Raw genomic sequence first — 16,351 nt, 5'->3', positions numbered from 1 at the left:
AATTTTTTGAAAACATCGATGATTGGAGGAACATCAATGAGCATACTCTGTTGGAGGAACTGTACTAGAGGAATTGAGGGGGGGTAAGGAATTTGGGGTGATTATTGATAGAAATCTGAAATTCAGGAAACATATCTCTGCTAGTTGTGAAGGTAACCCAGAGGACTGCTGCAATACTAAGAAGGATGCTGACTAGCAGAGATAAAAGAGTTGTCATTCCATTGTATAAAGTCCTGATCCATTGAGGAACATCAATGAGCATACTCTGTTGGAGGAACTGTACTAGAAGAATTGAGGGGGGGTAAGGGATTTGGGGTGATTACTGATAGAAATCTGAAATTCAGGAAACATATCTCTGCTAGTTGTGAAGGTAACCCAGAGGACTGCTGCAATACTAAGAAGGATGCTGACTAGCAGAGATAAAAGAGTTGTCATTCCATTGTATAAAGTCCTGATCAGATCATAGCTGGACTATTGCACTCAAATTTGGTCTGCAGGATTTGAAGATCAGGACGGTATAATATTATTTATGAGGAGAGATTGAGGAAATATGGATTGCAAAGTTGGGTACATAGAAGAAGAGGTGATATGATTGAGACATTTAAACTGTTGAGAGGTAGTTACAGGGTTGACAATGGGAAGTTCTTTTATTTGGTGGAACGGGGGGGGGGAAGCGAGGACAAGGAGCCATCCCTAGAAGTTACAAAAACAAGTTGTGAGCAAGAGGGTGAGGAGTAGTTTCTTTGAATGGAGGTTGGTTCAAATGTGAAATGCATTGCCTGATAGGGTGGTGAGAGCATGAACTGTGAATGAATTGAAGGAGTGGTATGATAGACTTTTTTTCATCATTTTGAAATCTGCCTGCATAACTTTACTTGAAACTACCTTCCAATCAAGTTTATCTTCATGCTTGCTGTTCAATGCTTCTCCTTCCTTTCCTTGATCACTGTTGCCCGAATATAATATCCTATATTTATTATTTAGCAGTATCTCACCTGTTTCAATCCTCTTTGTCCAGAAACACCAATTATGTCCATGTAGTACTTCTCTAGTTCTTTTACCAATATAATTTTGTTTTCCATTGATACTTCTTACAGTGATGAAGCCAATTCTGCTGACAATAATAGTAGTAGTAGTACTTTCAAGTCTCCATGGAGTCCAAAGACTCATTGCAGAAGGTTGAACACTCACTCACAGACCACAATAACTATCATGCCATAATAATCTGACAATAAGTTTTCTCTGAGGATATCAGCTGAAGAGATTCATAAATCTCCTCAGCTGATAAGCTGAACAGACATAGAAAATAGTTGTTCCATTTATTCTAAATATTATTATTATATGAATAACTAGAGAATAACATGCATGTCATAGTAAAATAAATTTTAAATTTTATTAAGTAAATATTTCATCTTATATATCACAAGGCATAATCAGTACAATTATTGAACAATAGAAATTGAATCAGAAAACATTAGAGCGCATGCCTAAATTGGAATCCCTCTAGTATACCATCACATGTTAATGAATTAAATCTAGTTGGCTGAAATTAAAATTAATTAAATTAAATTAAAATATATAAGAGATAAATTTATTTAAGAAAATTGACAATAACAATTTCCTAAACTTTTGGAATATTGAGGCAGTCTATTCCATCATTTTGATTAGGAAGCTTTGTGGAAATGTTTAGACAGTTGAGTTTGGCAAGTGCAAGAAGAATGACTGTTATGGGAGATTTTAACTACAGTAGTATAAACTGGAGAGAGGAAGATGCATGTAGCAATAAGTGAATGAAATTTCTAGAATTCTTGAGGGACAAATGTCTTAAGCAACATGTAATAGAAGGAACAAAAGTTTCAAAAGTTTTGGATTTGGTTATAGCATCAGAGGAGTTGATAATAACTGAGATGACATCTCCCCCACCAGGTTGGAGAGAGTGACCATATGGTTTTGACTTGGAAAATGAATAGCCATGCAGGAGTATCAAAGAGACGGTATGTGGAATTATAAGGCAGGTGTTTATAATAGTCTTAGACATCAACTTGGGGAGGTTTCATGGAGGAAGAAATTGGAAAGCTGGGATATCATTAGTGCGTGGGAAATTATGAAAGAATATTTGTTAGCAGTAATGGTAGGTTGTAGACCATGAGTGAACAAGAGGAGGACACAATTTGGAGTAAAGTGGATGACAAACAATATTAAACAGGAATTACATGCGAAAAAGGGGCTGTGGAAGAGATATGAGACAAGTGAAGAGAAGATGCATGAAGAGTATAAGACACAGGCCAGAAGAGTGACCAGTATGGTAAGGAAGGTGAAACTGGAATATGAGAAGAGATTGGCCCTAAGATCCAAAGAAAATCCTAAGGAATTTTTTAGCTATGTGGCCAGGATAAGGAGAAATGACTGTGGAAGAATGATATTTTGGATAAAAAATGGGAATAGAGTGACTGATGCAGAGGACATAGTAGAATTGTTCAATGAACACTTTATTGGAGTATTTCATCCTGGAGGAGTCAGTTTTAATGCCAGAGGGATAGCACAAGTTCGAGGTTTAGAGATACAGGAGGAGAGTGTGTTTCAAATACTGAGTACTATGGATGTCAGTAAAGCTGTGGGACTGGACGGTATTTCATCATGAGTTTTGAGAGAATGTGCTAGGGAACTGATAGTGCCTTTGACCTGGCTTTTCAATGAAAGTCTGGCTGCAGGAAAAGTGCCCATGCAATGGAAGGAAGGTAATATAGTGCCATTGCATAAGGGCAGTAGCAGACTGGAAGTGTCTAATTATAGACCAGTTTGTGTGTCATCAGCAGTTAGTAAGATCTTGGAGAAAGTAGTGAAGGACCGTATACAGCATTGGGAATTGAGGATAATGTTATCTGTAAGAGTCAACATGGATTTGTGAAGGGGTGCTCTTGTTTTAAGCAATATGCTAGCCTTTTATGTTTTATGATAAAGTTACAAGAGCATTAGATGAGGGAAAGGCATATACTGCCATTTTCTTAGACTTAGCGAAGGCATTTGACAGGGTACCACATGATAAGCTGATATTTAAGTTGCAGCACATGGGTCTGGATGTTAAATTGGTCAACTGGATTCAGGATTGGCTGTCCGATAGGTATCAGAGAGTTGTGTATGGTGGGCCATTTCAAGGAAGAAGAGGGATACAAGTGGAGTCCCAGAGGGTTCAGTACTGGGACCTATATTGTTTAACCTTTATATCAGTATCATTGTCAGTGGATTGCAAGGGGATGTTCAGTTGTTTGCAGATGATGCGAAGCTGGGAAGGATTATTAGTAATAGTGCAGATGTGGCAGCCCTGCAAGAGGATTTCAATAAGCTAGATAGATAGGTAAATGAATGGGGGTGTTGGTTTCATGCAGCAAAATGTAAGGTCTTGAGGTTTGGGAAACATCGATGGGACACTGCATACTCTATGGGAGGAGTAATAGAGGAAGTAGGGGGATACAAGAGATTTGGGGTTGATGATTGATAGAAACCTGAAATTTAGGAGACATATTGCAAAGGTGATGAAGGTAACACAGAAGATTGTTGCAACAATGAGAAAGATCCTGATGTGCAAAAATAAAACAGTTATTATTCCGCTGTATAAGACCCTGATCACACCACACTTGGACCACTGTTCTCAGATTTGGTCCCTAGGATTTGAAGGGGATAAATTAACTGTGGAAAGGGTGCAAAGTCGGATAACAAAAATGGTTTCAGGACTGTACAATGATAGTTATGAGGATTGGCTGAGGGAATGTGGACTACAGAGTTTGGTGGATAGAAGAAGGAGAGGTGATATGATTGAGTCTTTTAAACTGTTGAGAGGTGGTTAGAGGGTTGACACTGTGGAGTTCTTTTGCTTGGTTGAACAGCAGGAAGGAGTGATGACAAGAGCCCATCCCTGGAAGTTACGAAAGGAAACTGTGAGCAAGAGGGTGAGGAGTAGTTTCTTTGCATGGAGGGTGGTTGAGCCATGGAATGCATTGCCTGATGGAGTGGTGAAATCGAGAACGGTCGAGTTCAAGGAGTTTTATGATAGACTTCGTGTTTCTTAGAGGGGGACCTCCTCATGATGAGTCTTGATAGACCTCATGTTTCTTAGAAAGGAGCTCCCACGATGAATCTTTTGACTCCATGGAGGCCTGAATAATATTAATAATAAATAATAATACGAAGATGATCTAACTATAGCAACATGATCTAACTTTTCTTACAGTTATCATCACATGACTGATGATAAACTGTCACTAGCCCTAAAAAAATTCGCAATTTATTACAAATAAAATTTCTTGCATTCCTATTTAGTCAAACTCAGTTAATCCTACTGCAGCTCTACAACTATGAAGCCAATGGATAACTAAATATTTCTTCAAAAAATACAGTACAGGTATCCCTCGTTATATGCAATCTCACTATACACGTTTTCGCTATAACTCAATTTTAAAAAGTTAAAAAGAAGAGCTCAGGAGACAGTTTGCAGCTGTAGCATAGAATGAGGAGTTAGCTGGAAAAGAGATCAATGCAGTTTAGGGGATTTTCAAAAACTATCTATTAGATGCAATATCTAAATGTATTCGAAGGGTGAGAAGGTTAAATCGGGTAGGTGTGAGATGGATGAATAAAGAGATTAAGAATGGGATACAGAGAAAAAGGGCATTGTGGAGACAGCATAACAGAAATGGAAGTAAGCAATTCCATGAGGTTTACAAAGACCAGGCAAGGACGGTGACTTGGTTGGTGAGGGTAGCTAAAGAGAGGTATGAACAACAGTTAGCTAATGAAGCCAAAAAGAATCCTATGGAGTTCTTTTGATATGTAGTCAGCAAAAGAAAGAATGATTATGGAAGGATGATATTGATTGGAGAAAATGGTATAAAGACAGCAGTTGCAGAATGTGTGGTGGAGATACTTAATGAGCAGTTCATAAAGGTCTTTCAATCTTTGTCAATGTGACTTCATGGAGAGATTGAGAGCAGTTGATGATGAGGGAAGAGAGACTGACTGTAAGTGAGCAAGAGGTGTATGGGAGTTGAGTAAGCTAGATGTTAATAAGGCTGTGGGATTTGATAATATATCACCACGTATTCTGAAGGAATGTGCCAGGGAGTTGACACCTGCCCCGACATATTTTTTTAATACGAGTCTCGAACTTGGTCAAGTTCCTAAGGAGTGGAAGGACGGCAATATTGTGCTACTTCATAAAGCAGGTGATCGAACTCAAGCATCAAACTATAGGCCTATCTTTGTGTCAGGTGTTGTGGTTAAGTTGTTGGAGAAACTTGTGAGAACTGGGATCCAGAGTTGGGTTGAGTTGACAACAATGGTATTATCTTTGATGGACAGCATGGATTTGCTAAAGGGAGGTCATGTTTTAGTAATCTACTTACTTATTACAATAAAGTGACTGCTTAATTGGACAGAGGAGAAGGATACACAATAATATACTTGGGTTTTGCAAAGGCTTTTGATAGATTACCTCATGATAAGTTGACAGTCAAACTAGAGCGGATGGGGTTGGATATTAGACTAGTGCATTAGATTGGAGACTGGCTATCTGATAGGTATCAACAAGTTGTGTATGGGGGAACTACAACCAGGAAAAGGAAAGTCACTAGTGGAGTGCCTCAGGGGTCTGTTTTAGGGCCATTACTGTTTAACTTGTATATTAATGATATTGGCGAAGATTTAGATGGAGATATTCAGTTGTTTGCAGATAATGCAAATTTGGGATGAACCATGAAGAGTAGTGAAGATGTTGTGGCCTTACAAGAAAACTTTAATAAAGTGAGTGATTGGGCATGGAAATGGGGATGTGAGTTCAATGTTGCAAAATGTAAAGTTTTAAAATTTGGAAGAATTTATGCTTGGTGAGGATATATTGTTGGAGGTGGAAGAAATAAGAGCTCTGGGGGTAATAGCGGATAAGGATCTGAAATTTAGGGGACACATAGCCAAAATTGTGAAGGCAACTCAAAGGCCTTCTGGGAATGATGCAGAGGACACTGATGTATAGAAATAGGGAGATTCTTGTTCTTATACCATTGTATAAGGCTTTGATTAGGCCACACATGGATTATTGTGCCCAGATTTGGTCACCTGGTTTTCAGAAGGATGAAGAGATGTTGGAAAGGGTCCAAAGGCAACTGACTAAGGTAGTTTCTGACCTCTGGAATGTCGAGTATGAGGAAAGATTGAGAAGATGTAATTTTCAGTCTGGTGGACAGGAGGAAGAGGGGAGATATGATAGCGACCCTACAAGTTGGTAAGGGATTGTTATAGGATCAATGCTGGAGAAGTTCTACATAAAATAGTGGGAGAACCAGAGGTCATCCCTGGAAACTGTATAAAGAGGGTGTGAGTATGGGAGTGAGAGGTAAAGTTTTTTTCGTGCTGAGTTGTGAATGATTGGAATGCCTTGCCTGAGAGTGTGGTGTCTGCAAGGAGTTTGAGCGTGTTTAAGATACGTACCTTTTATCACACACACAGCTCATCATAAGGTATGATGAGCTGTGTGTGTGTGTGTGTGTGATAAAAGGCCCTCCCAGATGAGTCTTTGACTCCATGAAAATTTTAAGGTTTTTGATTTCAACTTGGAAAAGGAATGTTCACCGCTCGCTACACTAACAGTTAAGGTTAATAGTATTCTTAAAGCAATTGAAAAGTTAGGGAAAGATAAATTATTGAACACAATAACATCAAGAATATGGAAAGGGCTTTTGAATATTCAAATTATCCTTCCGAAATATATCCCGGAAAGCACATAACTCGTCATATAGTTCTATTGCATTTACTTTTTTATTGGCGCAGTCCTTCAAGAGAATCTCTAAATCATCACAAATTTTTTGTAAATCTTCATTATTAATTTGTAGTAATCTAAACAAGAAATTGAAATTATCATATCTTTTAGTTGTTCAAAACGTTCACATTTTGAAGAACACATTGCAATGTCTAGAAGTGTATAAAACACATTCACTCTAAATTTATCTTCTGGCGATTGTGGCGTTTCATCATGATGCTCGCAGTCAAATTGTCATGTCTTCTTTCGTCATCGAACTTCTGTACCAGTTTTAAATTCTTGTTCTCCATCCACCTCTTCACTCAGTTAGTTTGCCATTTTTAGAACTTTAAAATTTGTATCTGATCGATACTCTTGTAAGAATATTTTTAAGTTTTCGATAGATTCTAAAGCTAGTGTAATGTTCATATTTTTGTCTTGAAGCATTTTACTCACAGGGTTTATTCTGTTAAGTAAATCATACAAAGTTATAAGAGAGCAAATAAATTTGTAGTCCTTTATTTTAGCACATAATGTTTGTGCTTCATGCTGAGTTTCTTTATTAAAATTTTCATTATTTAAAATTTCAAAAAGTACATCATAAATTTCTCCTAACTGATATCGTAGAGGGCGGATTGCATTAAATTTACTTTCCCATCATGTTTCTGATGGCTGTTCAATGTTAATTTTTTTTATGAACTTTAAAAGGATTGCCCAACGTTTGTAAGAGAATGAAAAGAATTGTATATTTCTTGAATAATTGCAAAGAAACTAATTGTATCTGCATTCACTTTGGCTGTATCATTAATGATAAATTTAGAGTATAAGCAGCACATGGCATGTAAAAAACTAGAGGATTTTTGTTCAAAAGCAAATTTTGGAGCCCATATTTGCTCCATTGTCATACCCTTGACCTCGCATGTCTTCAATGGGAATGTTCCATTTTTCCAGTTGTTCCACTATTGTTGCACATAAACCATGTCCTGTGAAATCTGATATATCTGCAAAACCTAAAACGTTTTCCCTGCTCTTGACAATTCCATTGTCACAGGAAACAAAGTGAATAATAATGGTCATTTGTTCTGTTTTACTTGCATCAGGTGTGCAGTCTAAAATTATGGAATAATATTTAGATTTTCGAATTGATAATAAAATTGTATCCCTGACTGCGTTACTTAAAGTTTCCAATATTTCATTTTGACTGTCTTTACTCAAATAGTGTACTCTATTGTTTCGTTGTAGGGCCCTTTCAACATGATTTTCCATAATGTGATCAAACTACCCAAACAGTTCGACTAATTTTAAAAAATTGCTGTTATTTCTTTCATATAATTTATCAGATGATCTGCGAAAAGCTAAATTTCGGCTACCAAGGAATTTTATAATTTCAATCAAGCGTTCTAAAACACTCATCCAACGTTTCTTTTCCATTCATACATGCTTTGAGTCTGGAAATCAATAGTAGTTTTGTTTTTTAAATTTTTATCAAGTTCCTTCCACTTTAAGAAATTTTTCAAGTGAGTTAAACTCATGTCTATGTAAAGTTGTACTTACATTTCTCCAATCGTTATAACCTTCTACAAGACTCAGTGGGTGATTCAGTTGATTTAGTAGGTGCGACAAGTTTGCAACAAAAGCAAAAAACATAATTTAAAGTTTCGGAATAAATTAGCCATGTTCTTGGCGCGAGCTCCCGTTTTCCATTTTTTTATAATACGTGTCGCCAAATTTACAACCATATGTATCTCTGGGATATATTATATTTTTATTTTGAACAGGCCCATTACAATTAAAACAACTTGTAATTTTTCATCAATATTTCCCCGTTCTTCTAAATTCACAGGATCTTCTAAATTCACAGAGACTAACAATGTGTTAGTTTCGTGGTCAACTACAACTAAATCTTGTTGTAGTTGATAAATCCTAACTATTTTTCACTTAAATCATGCTCAATTATCTTATTCAATAGTTGCAATAGTACCTTCATGCATCATCTTCAACTCTGATTTCTGATGTATCGAGTTGGTTACAATCTGCATCAGAATATTTTAATAAATATTCTGATGCAGAATATTTTAACAAATATTCTGATGCAGAATATTTTAACAAATCTATTAAGAGCCCCAGTTTGTGTCTTAATATCTGCTTCTTTTGCAGCATGACGCTTATGATTTTGTGCACCGATTCCATTTCTATTTTATACCCACAAGAAATTATTACACAACACGACACAGAGACGAAATAATAGTCCGCACTGCGCTACTGTCAGTAGCCTACTGAGATGTGTACCATATGACTGGTTAACAAGCAACAGATGTTTTGTACGAAAATTTGTTTCTGCGCATAAAAGCAGTCACCGTTTCACTTTAGATAGACTGCAGTAGATACAACATTCTACAGGCAAGCATTTAGCCTGCTCTAGCTGCAAAATTGTAAACAGCTGGCTGATCAAAGAGACGGCAATATACATTTTTTTTCAATTTTTGTTCGGTGTAAATGGCCTCATTTATTTTAATATTGATCATTCTAAGATTTTTTTTGTTTTTATGATAAAAATTTTGTTTCTTAAAAATTAACTTATGAATCGTTCCCTGACGATTCATAAGTTAATTTTTAAGAAACATTTACGCCCCCATCGTAGCGGCGCCTGCATGCTCTGCATGCCTGCTTCTGCCGGCCCTGTTCATCATCTAACACCAACACCGTCTACTGTTGACAACCACCATTAGTACTTTCACAAACATTCATGCCCACAGTGGATTTGAACCCGCAGCCTTTTGGCTGGAGAGCGGATATGCTAGCCACTCGGCCAACTCACAAAAGTGAATATAATTGCTGATACCCTGAGGACTGTAGTTCTTTCCTTATGTTTTGCAACCACAAAGTATGCATGCCTGGCATGAGCAAATTCATTCCATAGTTTCAAACTTTATTCAACACTAAACCAGAGTTGCACACAAATTATAGGCTACTTAAAACCAAGATAATCGATAAAGATAAATGATCCCTAGTGGCTATCTCTCTTTATGGCTCCCTCACCATCTATAAGAAGAACCATTCTCACAATAAAAGAATGATGGCAACATCCAAATAACCACGACATCCAATGTATGGATAAAACATAGTCACTTAGTTCTTCATCTCGTGCCATCGTTTCTTGCCTACTATAGAACTTCTAAGTAAATTAGCAGAAACCATCAAACTAGAACTGCAGGGAGGAGGAGGAAACCATTCAGTGTCAATAACATCTGAAATCAGTTACAACTGTTGGATTCTGAATGAAGAGAAATGGAAATTGTTAATATATCATTCAGAGTCCAACATAATCTACCAATCCCTCAACAACATTTGTTTTTCTTTTTAACTAATAGTCTCATGCTCATAATTTGCTATTTATGTAATTTCTTCAAGTTATGTTAATCGATATTTATTTATTTATATATGTTTGGGATAAATTACAGTTATGAAAAGCTGTGTATTAACATATCATTAATTTTGTGAATTTAATTCCTTTAATATAATGTTAGAAACTGTAATATATGTAATTTTGATATATCCAGAAGATTCTTTGTGGTATCATTTGATTGGTTGCTATAAGAAATTATGTTATTTTTAGTTAGCGTGTGTTTACTCTATACTATGCACAAGGTGAAGTTGATATGAGCTAAGCTGGTGAGAACCAGTTTTTGGCAGGAAAAAAGGAATGAGTAGATACAAAAACGTAAGTAAATACAGAATCGAGTAGGGAAGTATAGAGAATGGTAGCTGGAGACTGGAGGGGAATTTTGATGTGCTGTAAATGGTGTTTAAAGGACTGGGAATTGCTTGGTATTTTAACTTAAATTTTTCTGAGTTGGAATTTTACCAAAACTTCCTAATGCCTAGCAGTGAAATAGTGCAAGAAATAGGTTAATACATATAAGAAAATGAAGAAATAAGTAGATAACTTAAACCAAGTGCATAAAGATTATATTCTCCCGAGTCTATATATCATTCGCGGAATAGGAAGACTTTTTTTAGTTTGTGTTACTACATAATAAAAGTCAGTAAGGACTTAAAAATTGTTGTTTGATCTACTTATGATGTGTTGAAGCTATATCCTGGCAAGATTACCTTTACTATACTTAGCGAGAAGTAACGAAAATTAATTCCTCTGAAAGTAAATCGTTCCTAGTTGCAGTATTCAGCAAGTCAAGATTTAATATGTGATGTGCTAAGACTTTTCCCTCTTCAAATGATAAATGCTATGTTATTGAATTAAGTGTTCATTAACTGAATAAGAATACTGTGAAGCCTATTCATTGTGATTTAGGAATCTCAAACTTACATGAACTAAAATTGATTAACTGAGCCTAGAGAATTACAAATTGAATGTCTGAATGTTCATGAGTTGTATTCTTCTGAATATCTTGAACTGATTTGATATTTAAAATTGTTTTGAAATGTAACCTTAATCAGAGTAGAGTTGTGATATAAGCTCTTTGTAATAAGAAGGATAAGATCTGTATAATATAATCTTTAATCATAAAGTTTAAGCTCAGCTGAGTAGTATACTAGTGACTTAATGAGAACTTTAATGGACATGAAATAAATAAATAAAGTGGGCACCGAAAATATGAAGGTGCTATATCAGGCATATGATATGATGCATAGGAAGACCAACAACAAAAGATCAAAGGTGGATAGAAAGGTGGTATGGAAATCTCAGCAGAACATGGAAATGATATTCGTTCAATCATAATGTCCCTGTTAGAATATTGTGTTATGATGTAATTTATGTGACACTGCATTAAATAATTTTGTTTGAATTGAATCTTGTATTTGCCTGATTGTTTCGTTGCACCGCTCATTAAAATAATTCAAATCTTAGCGGGAACCCTATATAGTAAGAATAAAAACCTCGGCCTACAATCAGTTTATGATAACCTAATACAGTTGAAGGTTGATTTATCTAAACTGCTCTTGCAATTCAGAATATGGAGTGGCGCAGTATAATATAAATATTCTTCATATTTGATTGATATATCAGCCCTCAACTAATTGAATTTATGAGAAGAGATAATAATAAGAAGATAAAATGTAATTGAGAAGAGCTATGATCTAACATAATTGTAACTATTAGAGGCACTCCACCTGGCAAGTGCTTAAACTAGAATATCTGGAATTGTTTGAACAAGTTACATATTAAGATGGAAAAATCCAACCACAAACTTAAAAAAAAATGGAATTATATAAAAGATTGAATATAAAGAAACTATGAAACATCTTATAGTATGTCTGCATCAGATCAACCTTGCACAACTAGAGATTTAACTAAGTACTATTCCAGCAGTCTGATGGAATAACAGTTAGCACTGGGACAGTAGCACATATACTGCTATCACAGTATGAAAAATTCTGGACTGATATTTAAACATGAATATCCCTGCTCTTTTCTATATATTTTGACATGTATACCTTGCTGCTTTTTTATGATCTATAAAATTTAGCTGCAGAATTTTGAATTGTTTTCTAAATGGACATGAAATAAATAAATAAAGTGGGCACCGAAAATATGAAGGTGCTATATCAGGCATATGATATGATGCATAGGAAGACCAACAACAAAAGATCAAAGGTGGATAGAAAGGTGGTATGGAAATCTCAGCAGAACATGGAAATGATAAACCAGGATTAGTGGATATCTATGATATGGAGTGATGAATCATACTATACCTTTTTTCTGATTGGATGAGTAAGTGTGGAATGCCCAGGAATGACTGCATCATCATCACTTGGCAGACCATTATGCAACCACCAATTTTGGCCTTTACCATCCACTGTGCAGTTTGGCTAGTGGTCATCTGAGTTCAAACCACTAGAAATAGGTGAAGATATGCAACATAATTTTGGGTAATGCAATGCATGCAAGTTGAGATGATGATTTAGAATAGGGAGGGGGATTAAACCAGTATATTAAACAATAGTATGTAGACTTGTGATCACATCTGAGGAAGAAGGGTCCAAAATACATGACTGGTATTATCACAATTTGGTGGAGAGTATACTGAGAAGGATTGAAAGTGTAATTTGGATCCATACACTCTTGAGGTATGTGTGAATTTAGGTTTATCACAAATACAGTGCTACTCCAATGCATGTCATTTAATACATTTGCTGCCATATGATGACTCTAAGGTAATATGAGCTGGTGGGTAAGGGGAAAAAAAGAGATATACAGCTTATCTATTGAGTTTATAAATAGGTGCAAAACACATTTTTGAAATGAGGATGGAAAGCCCTTTGAAGAAATGTGTCATTTAATATTATAGACCAAAATAAATGTTTCTCTCCTCTCACCCGTCTGATAGCACACCTTGGAGAAGATGATGTGGATTACAAGCCATTTGCTTCTTTAAGTTGGTCCACCAGGAAATTCCATGCCACGTTTGATAGTTATATTACTTTTGCCATTTAGATGATACTCAGTATGAACAACAACAAACCCTCAAGAACACACACACACACACACATATATATATAAGATTATTAAAACTTACCAATCCAGTCATTGAACACACCAGTATCATGACAGAAATCAAAAGCCATATGAGAATTCTTGTGATTATATTTTGTGAGATGTTCTTGAAAAATTGCGCTACATGATGTAAGAAAGAGCTTGAGCATTTTTTTTTCTGGAAGTAAGTATCACAAATATTTAACATAGTAACATTTATAACAAAACATAATAACATTTAACACATGTACTATGTAGCAATTGATGCAAAAATTTATAAAATTTTGTTTGTATTTCCACATTCAGCTTTCTATAATTGTGATTTATTTTAATGTTTCTGGATTAATGTATGTAGAAACAGGAATGAAATAGATAATTTACTGAATAAACTAAATATTTACAACCTAACCTTTTGCCAGCTCAAGCTAGCAAAGGCATACTGAATATACAAAATCAGTAAAGACTCAAAATTAAAATGAGCAAAAGAGCAAGGACAGTCATATGTATGAAGGGTGACACTGGTTCTCTGAAGTGATTTTCTGTGATTAATGCTGGGAAGGGAGGAATGGACGGAGGGGGGGGGGAACAGATAGGGTGGTGCTCCAAAATTTATGTAAAATACATAAAGTGCACAGATTTGGTCACTGGGTTTTCATAGTAGCGAGATATGTTAGAAAGGGTCCAGTGAAGATTCGCAAAAGTGGTCAGCGATCTTAGGAATGTGGAGTATGGGACTGATTGAGAGAATGCAAATTGCAAAGCCTCATGAATAGCAGACATATAAACTAGTCATGGGTTGTTATCAAGTTGACATAGAAGAGATTTTTCTTAGAATGAAAGAGGGGAAGGTGGAACAAGGGGCCATCGGTGGAAACTGTATAAGGAGAGTGTGAGCAGAGGAGTGAGGTCCTTTGCATGAAGAATGGTTGGTGAGCGGAATACATTGCCTGAGCATGTTGTGAATGTAAACACATCGAATCAATTTAAGGTATAGTTGGATGAAAGTCAGATGTTAATAATAATAATAATAAAACCATAATTTTAATCTATTATAAAACAAACACACATTAAAAAACATATAAAACAAACATTTTAATATATACAGTTCACTGAGTTCTGTAGCACATAAACCACTTCTAGGAACAGTCTATGATTTAAACCAGGATCTATTGTAGTAACTTTACCTTTTTTTCCCCATCTTTTTACGTTCTTTTCTTCTTATTATGATAGTTTGTTTTGTCTGTCCAAAGTACTGGATGCGACAGTGATGTGGGATGCTGCAGATATCTTGGAAGGGGACAGAGAGAGAGAGAGAGAGAAGATCCTCGTGGTCTTTAATTTATCTAAGTGGACACTTTGTCAAAAGTTGTATACTGTTCTGATTTTGTATTGTTTCAGGAGTGAGCCCAGTTTATCTGTTATTAATGTAAGGGAAAGGATATGGTGTATTTATAGTCTGGTTTAAGGGATAGGGTTTGTTGTCGTTTTTAAGGAGTTTGGTGAGGGAAGAACCATTCTGTTCAAAAAAGTGAAAGTAAAGCCTATTGTTCCAGATGTTCCCCCTCCATACAAGTGACTGTCCTTACTATGGAGCTCATTTCAATTTTCAGTCTTTGCTGATTGTCTATATTCAATATGCCTTTGATAATGCTAGCTTGAGCTGGCAAAATGTCAATTGTAAATATTTAATTTATCAAGTAAATTATCTGTTTCATTCCTGTTATTATGTAGTTTTACAAAATAAAGATTTATTTTTACATAGATCATATATTTATAACGTACTTAAGCTCTTACAAATTGCCTACTGGTTTCGCTAGTAACTGACTAGCTTTCTCAAGGCTTGCATAGTACAAAAACAGGTAAATGCAAAAAAAGGTTTAAAAATACAAAGAACCGTTAGTACCTGTTAGGTAGCTAGGGTGACACGTTCGTGTGACATAACTACTCAGCATCATGAACACGCGTTACGTGCAAACACGTAATATGATTATTTGCATACTGTAGCTCTGTTGAACTGAGGGAGTTAATTAGATTTTTCCAGGTATCGTTCAGAATGGCCCCTTGATTTCTGTTTAGGTTACTTCCCGTACATAGTACAACTGCCGCTTCTTTCAATACTCGATGTCTGTAATTCTCGTCTACATAGGGCACGGAGCTGTTATTCCAGTCTATAGTGTGGTTCGAAGTTGAAAAGTGATGTGCCAATCCTGAGGTGATCGTTCTGTTGTGATTAACATCGCCTACATGTTCTTTCTGTCTTATTTCCAGGCTTCTCGAAGTCTGTCCAATGTAGGAAAGACCGCATGTGCATGGAATATTATACACACCTGGATATTTATAAAATGGCACACTGTCTTTAGGAGATCTTAGGACCTGTCTTATGCTATTTGTTGGTTTAAATACAACCCTGATGTTATGTGTCTTTAACAATCTTGCAATTTTTGTGGAAGTTGAACCTATAAAGGGGATGACTGCTGTTGAGATTTGCTGGGTAGGTTAAACAGTTAGTATAAAGGTTAAACAGCATGGGTTCATGATGCTGAGTAGTTATGTCACGCAAACATGTCACCCTAGCTACCTAACAAGTACTAACGGTTCTTTGTATTTTTAAATCTTTTTTGCATTTACCTTTTTTTTTGTACTATGCAAGCCTTGAGAAAGCTAGTCAGTTACTAGCGAAACCGGTAGGCAATTTGTAAAAGCTTAAGTACGTTATAAATATATGGTCTATGTAACAATAAATCTTTATTTTGTAATACTTTATGACCAAAACATGTACAATTATGTAGTTTTATTCCAGAAATGTTGTAAAATAATTTCATTTGATTTAAAATGAAACGGAACCTTCAAACTGCTGGATTCTGTTTATAATGTATACATCTCAGTTCATAAGTCCAAAAATTCACACTTTTTAAAAGTTGTTTTGGTTACAATAAGTGAATATCCATAATTCAGCTATGCTGAGTTTGTAAACATACTTCATTTATTTCTTTTCTACAAAATTTCACAAAGGGAGACATTAAATTAATCTCTAATTTAGTTGTTGTTTTTTTTCTTACAGGTACGTT

The 16,351-nt window shown here is 35.6% G+C and overlaps 1 protein-coding gene across 7 annotated transcripts in view; it reads right to left on the bottom strand.

The window, feature by feature from the left end:
- Positions 1-16,351, bottom strand: part of LOC150103239 (adenylate cyclase type 2-like) — a 457,038-nt gene that overhangs the window by 167,519 nt on the left and 273,168 nt on the right. For all 7 annotated transcript variants that reach the window (XM_090397822.1, XM_090397825.1, XM_090397827.1 and 4 more), the window contains one exon: positions 13,327-13,461. In XM_090397822.1, coding sequence (XP_090253948.1) covers positions 13,327-13,461 — 135 coding nt within the window. The remainder of the gene's footprint in view (positions 1-13,326; positions 13,462-16,351) is intronic.

The sequence above is a fragment of the Typopeltis vanoorti genome, chromosome 9 (assembly GCF_054136105.1).
Source record: "Typopeltis vanoorti isolate ZY-2024b chromosome 9, IOZ_Tvanoo_1.0, whole genome shotgun sequence".
Classification (NCBI taxonomy): domain Eukaryota; kingdom Metazoa; phylum Arthropoda; class Arachnida; order Uropygi; family Thelyphonidae; genus Typopeltis; species Typopeltis vanoorti.
Note: the sequence above shows the minus strand (reverse complement) of the source record. Positions and strands in the feature narration are given on the sequence as shown.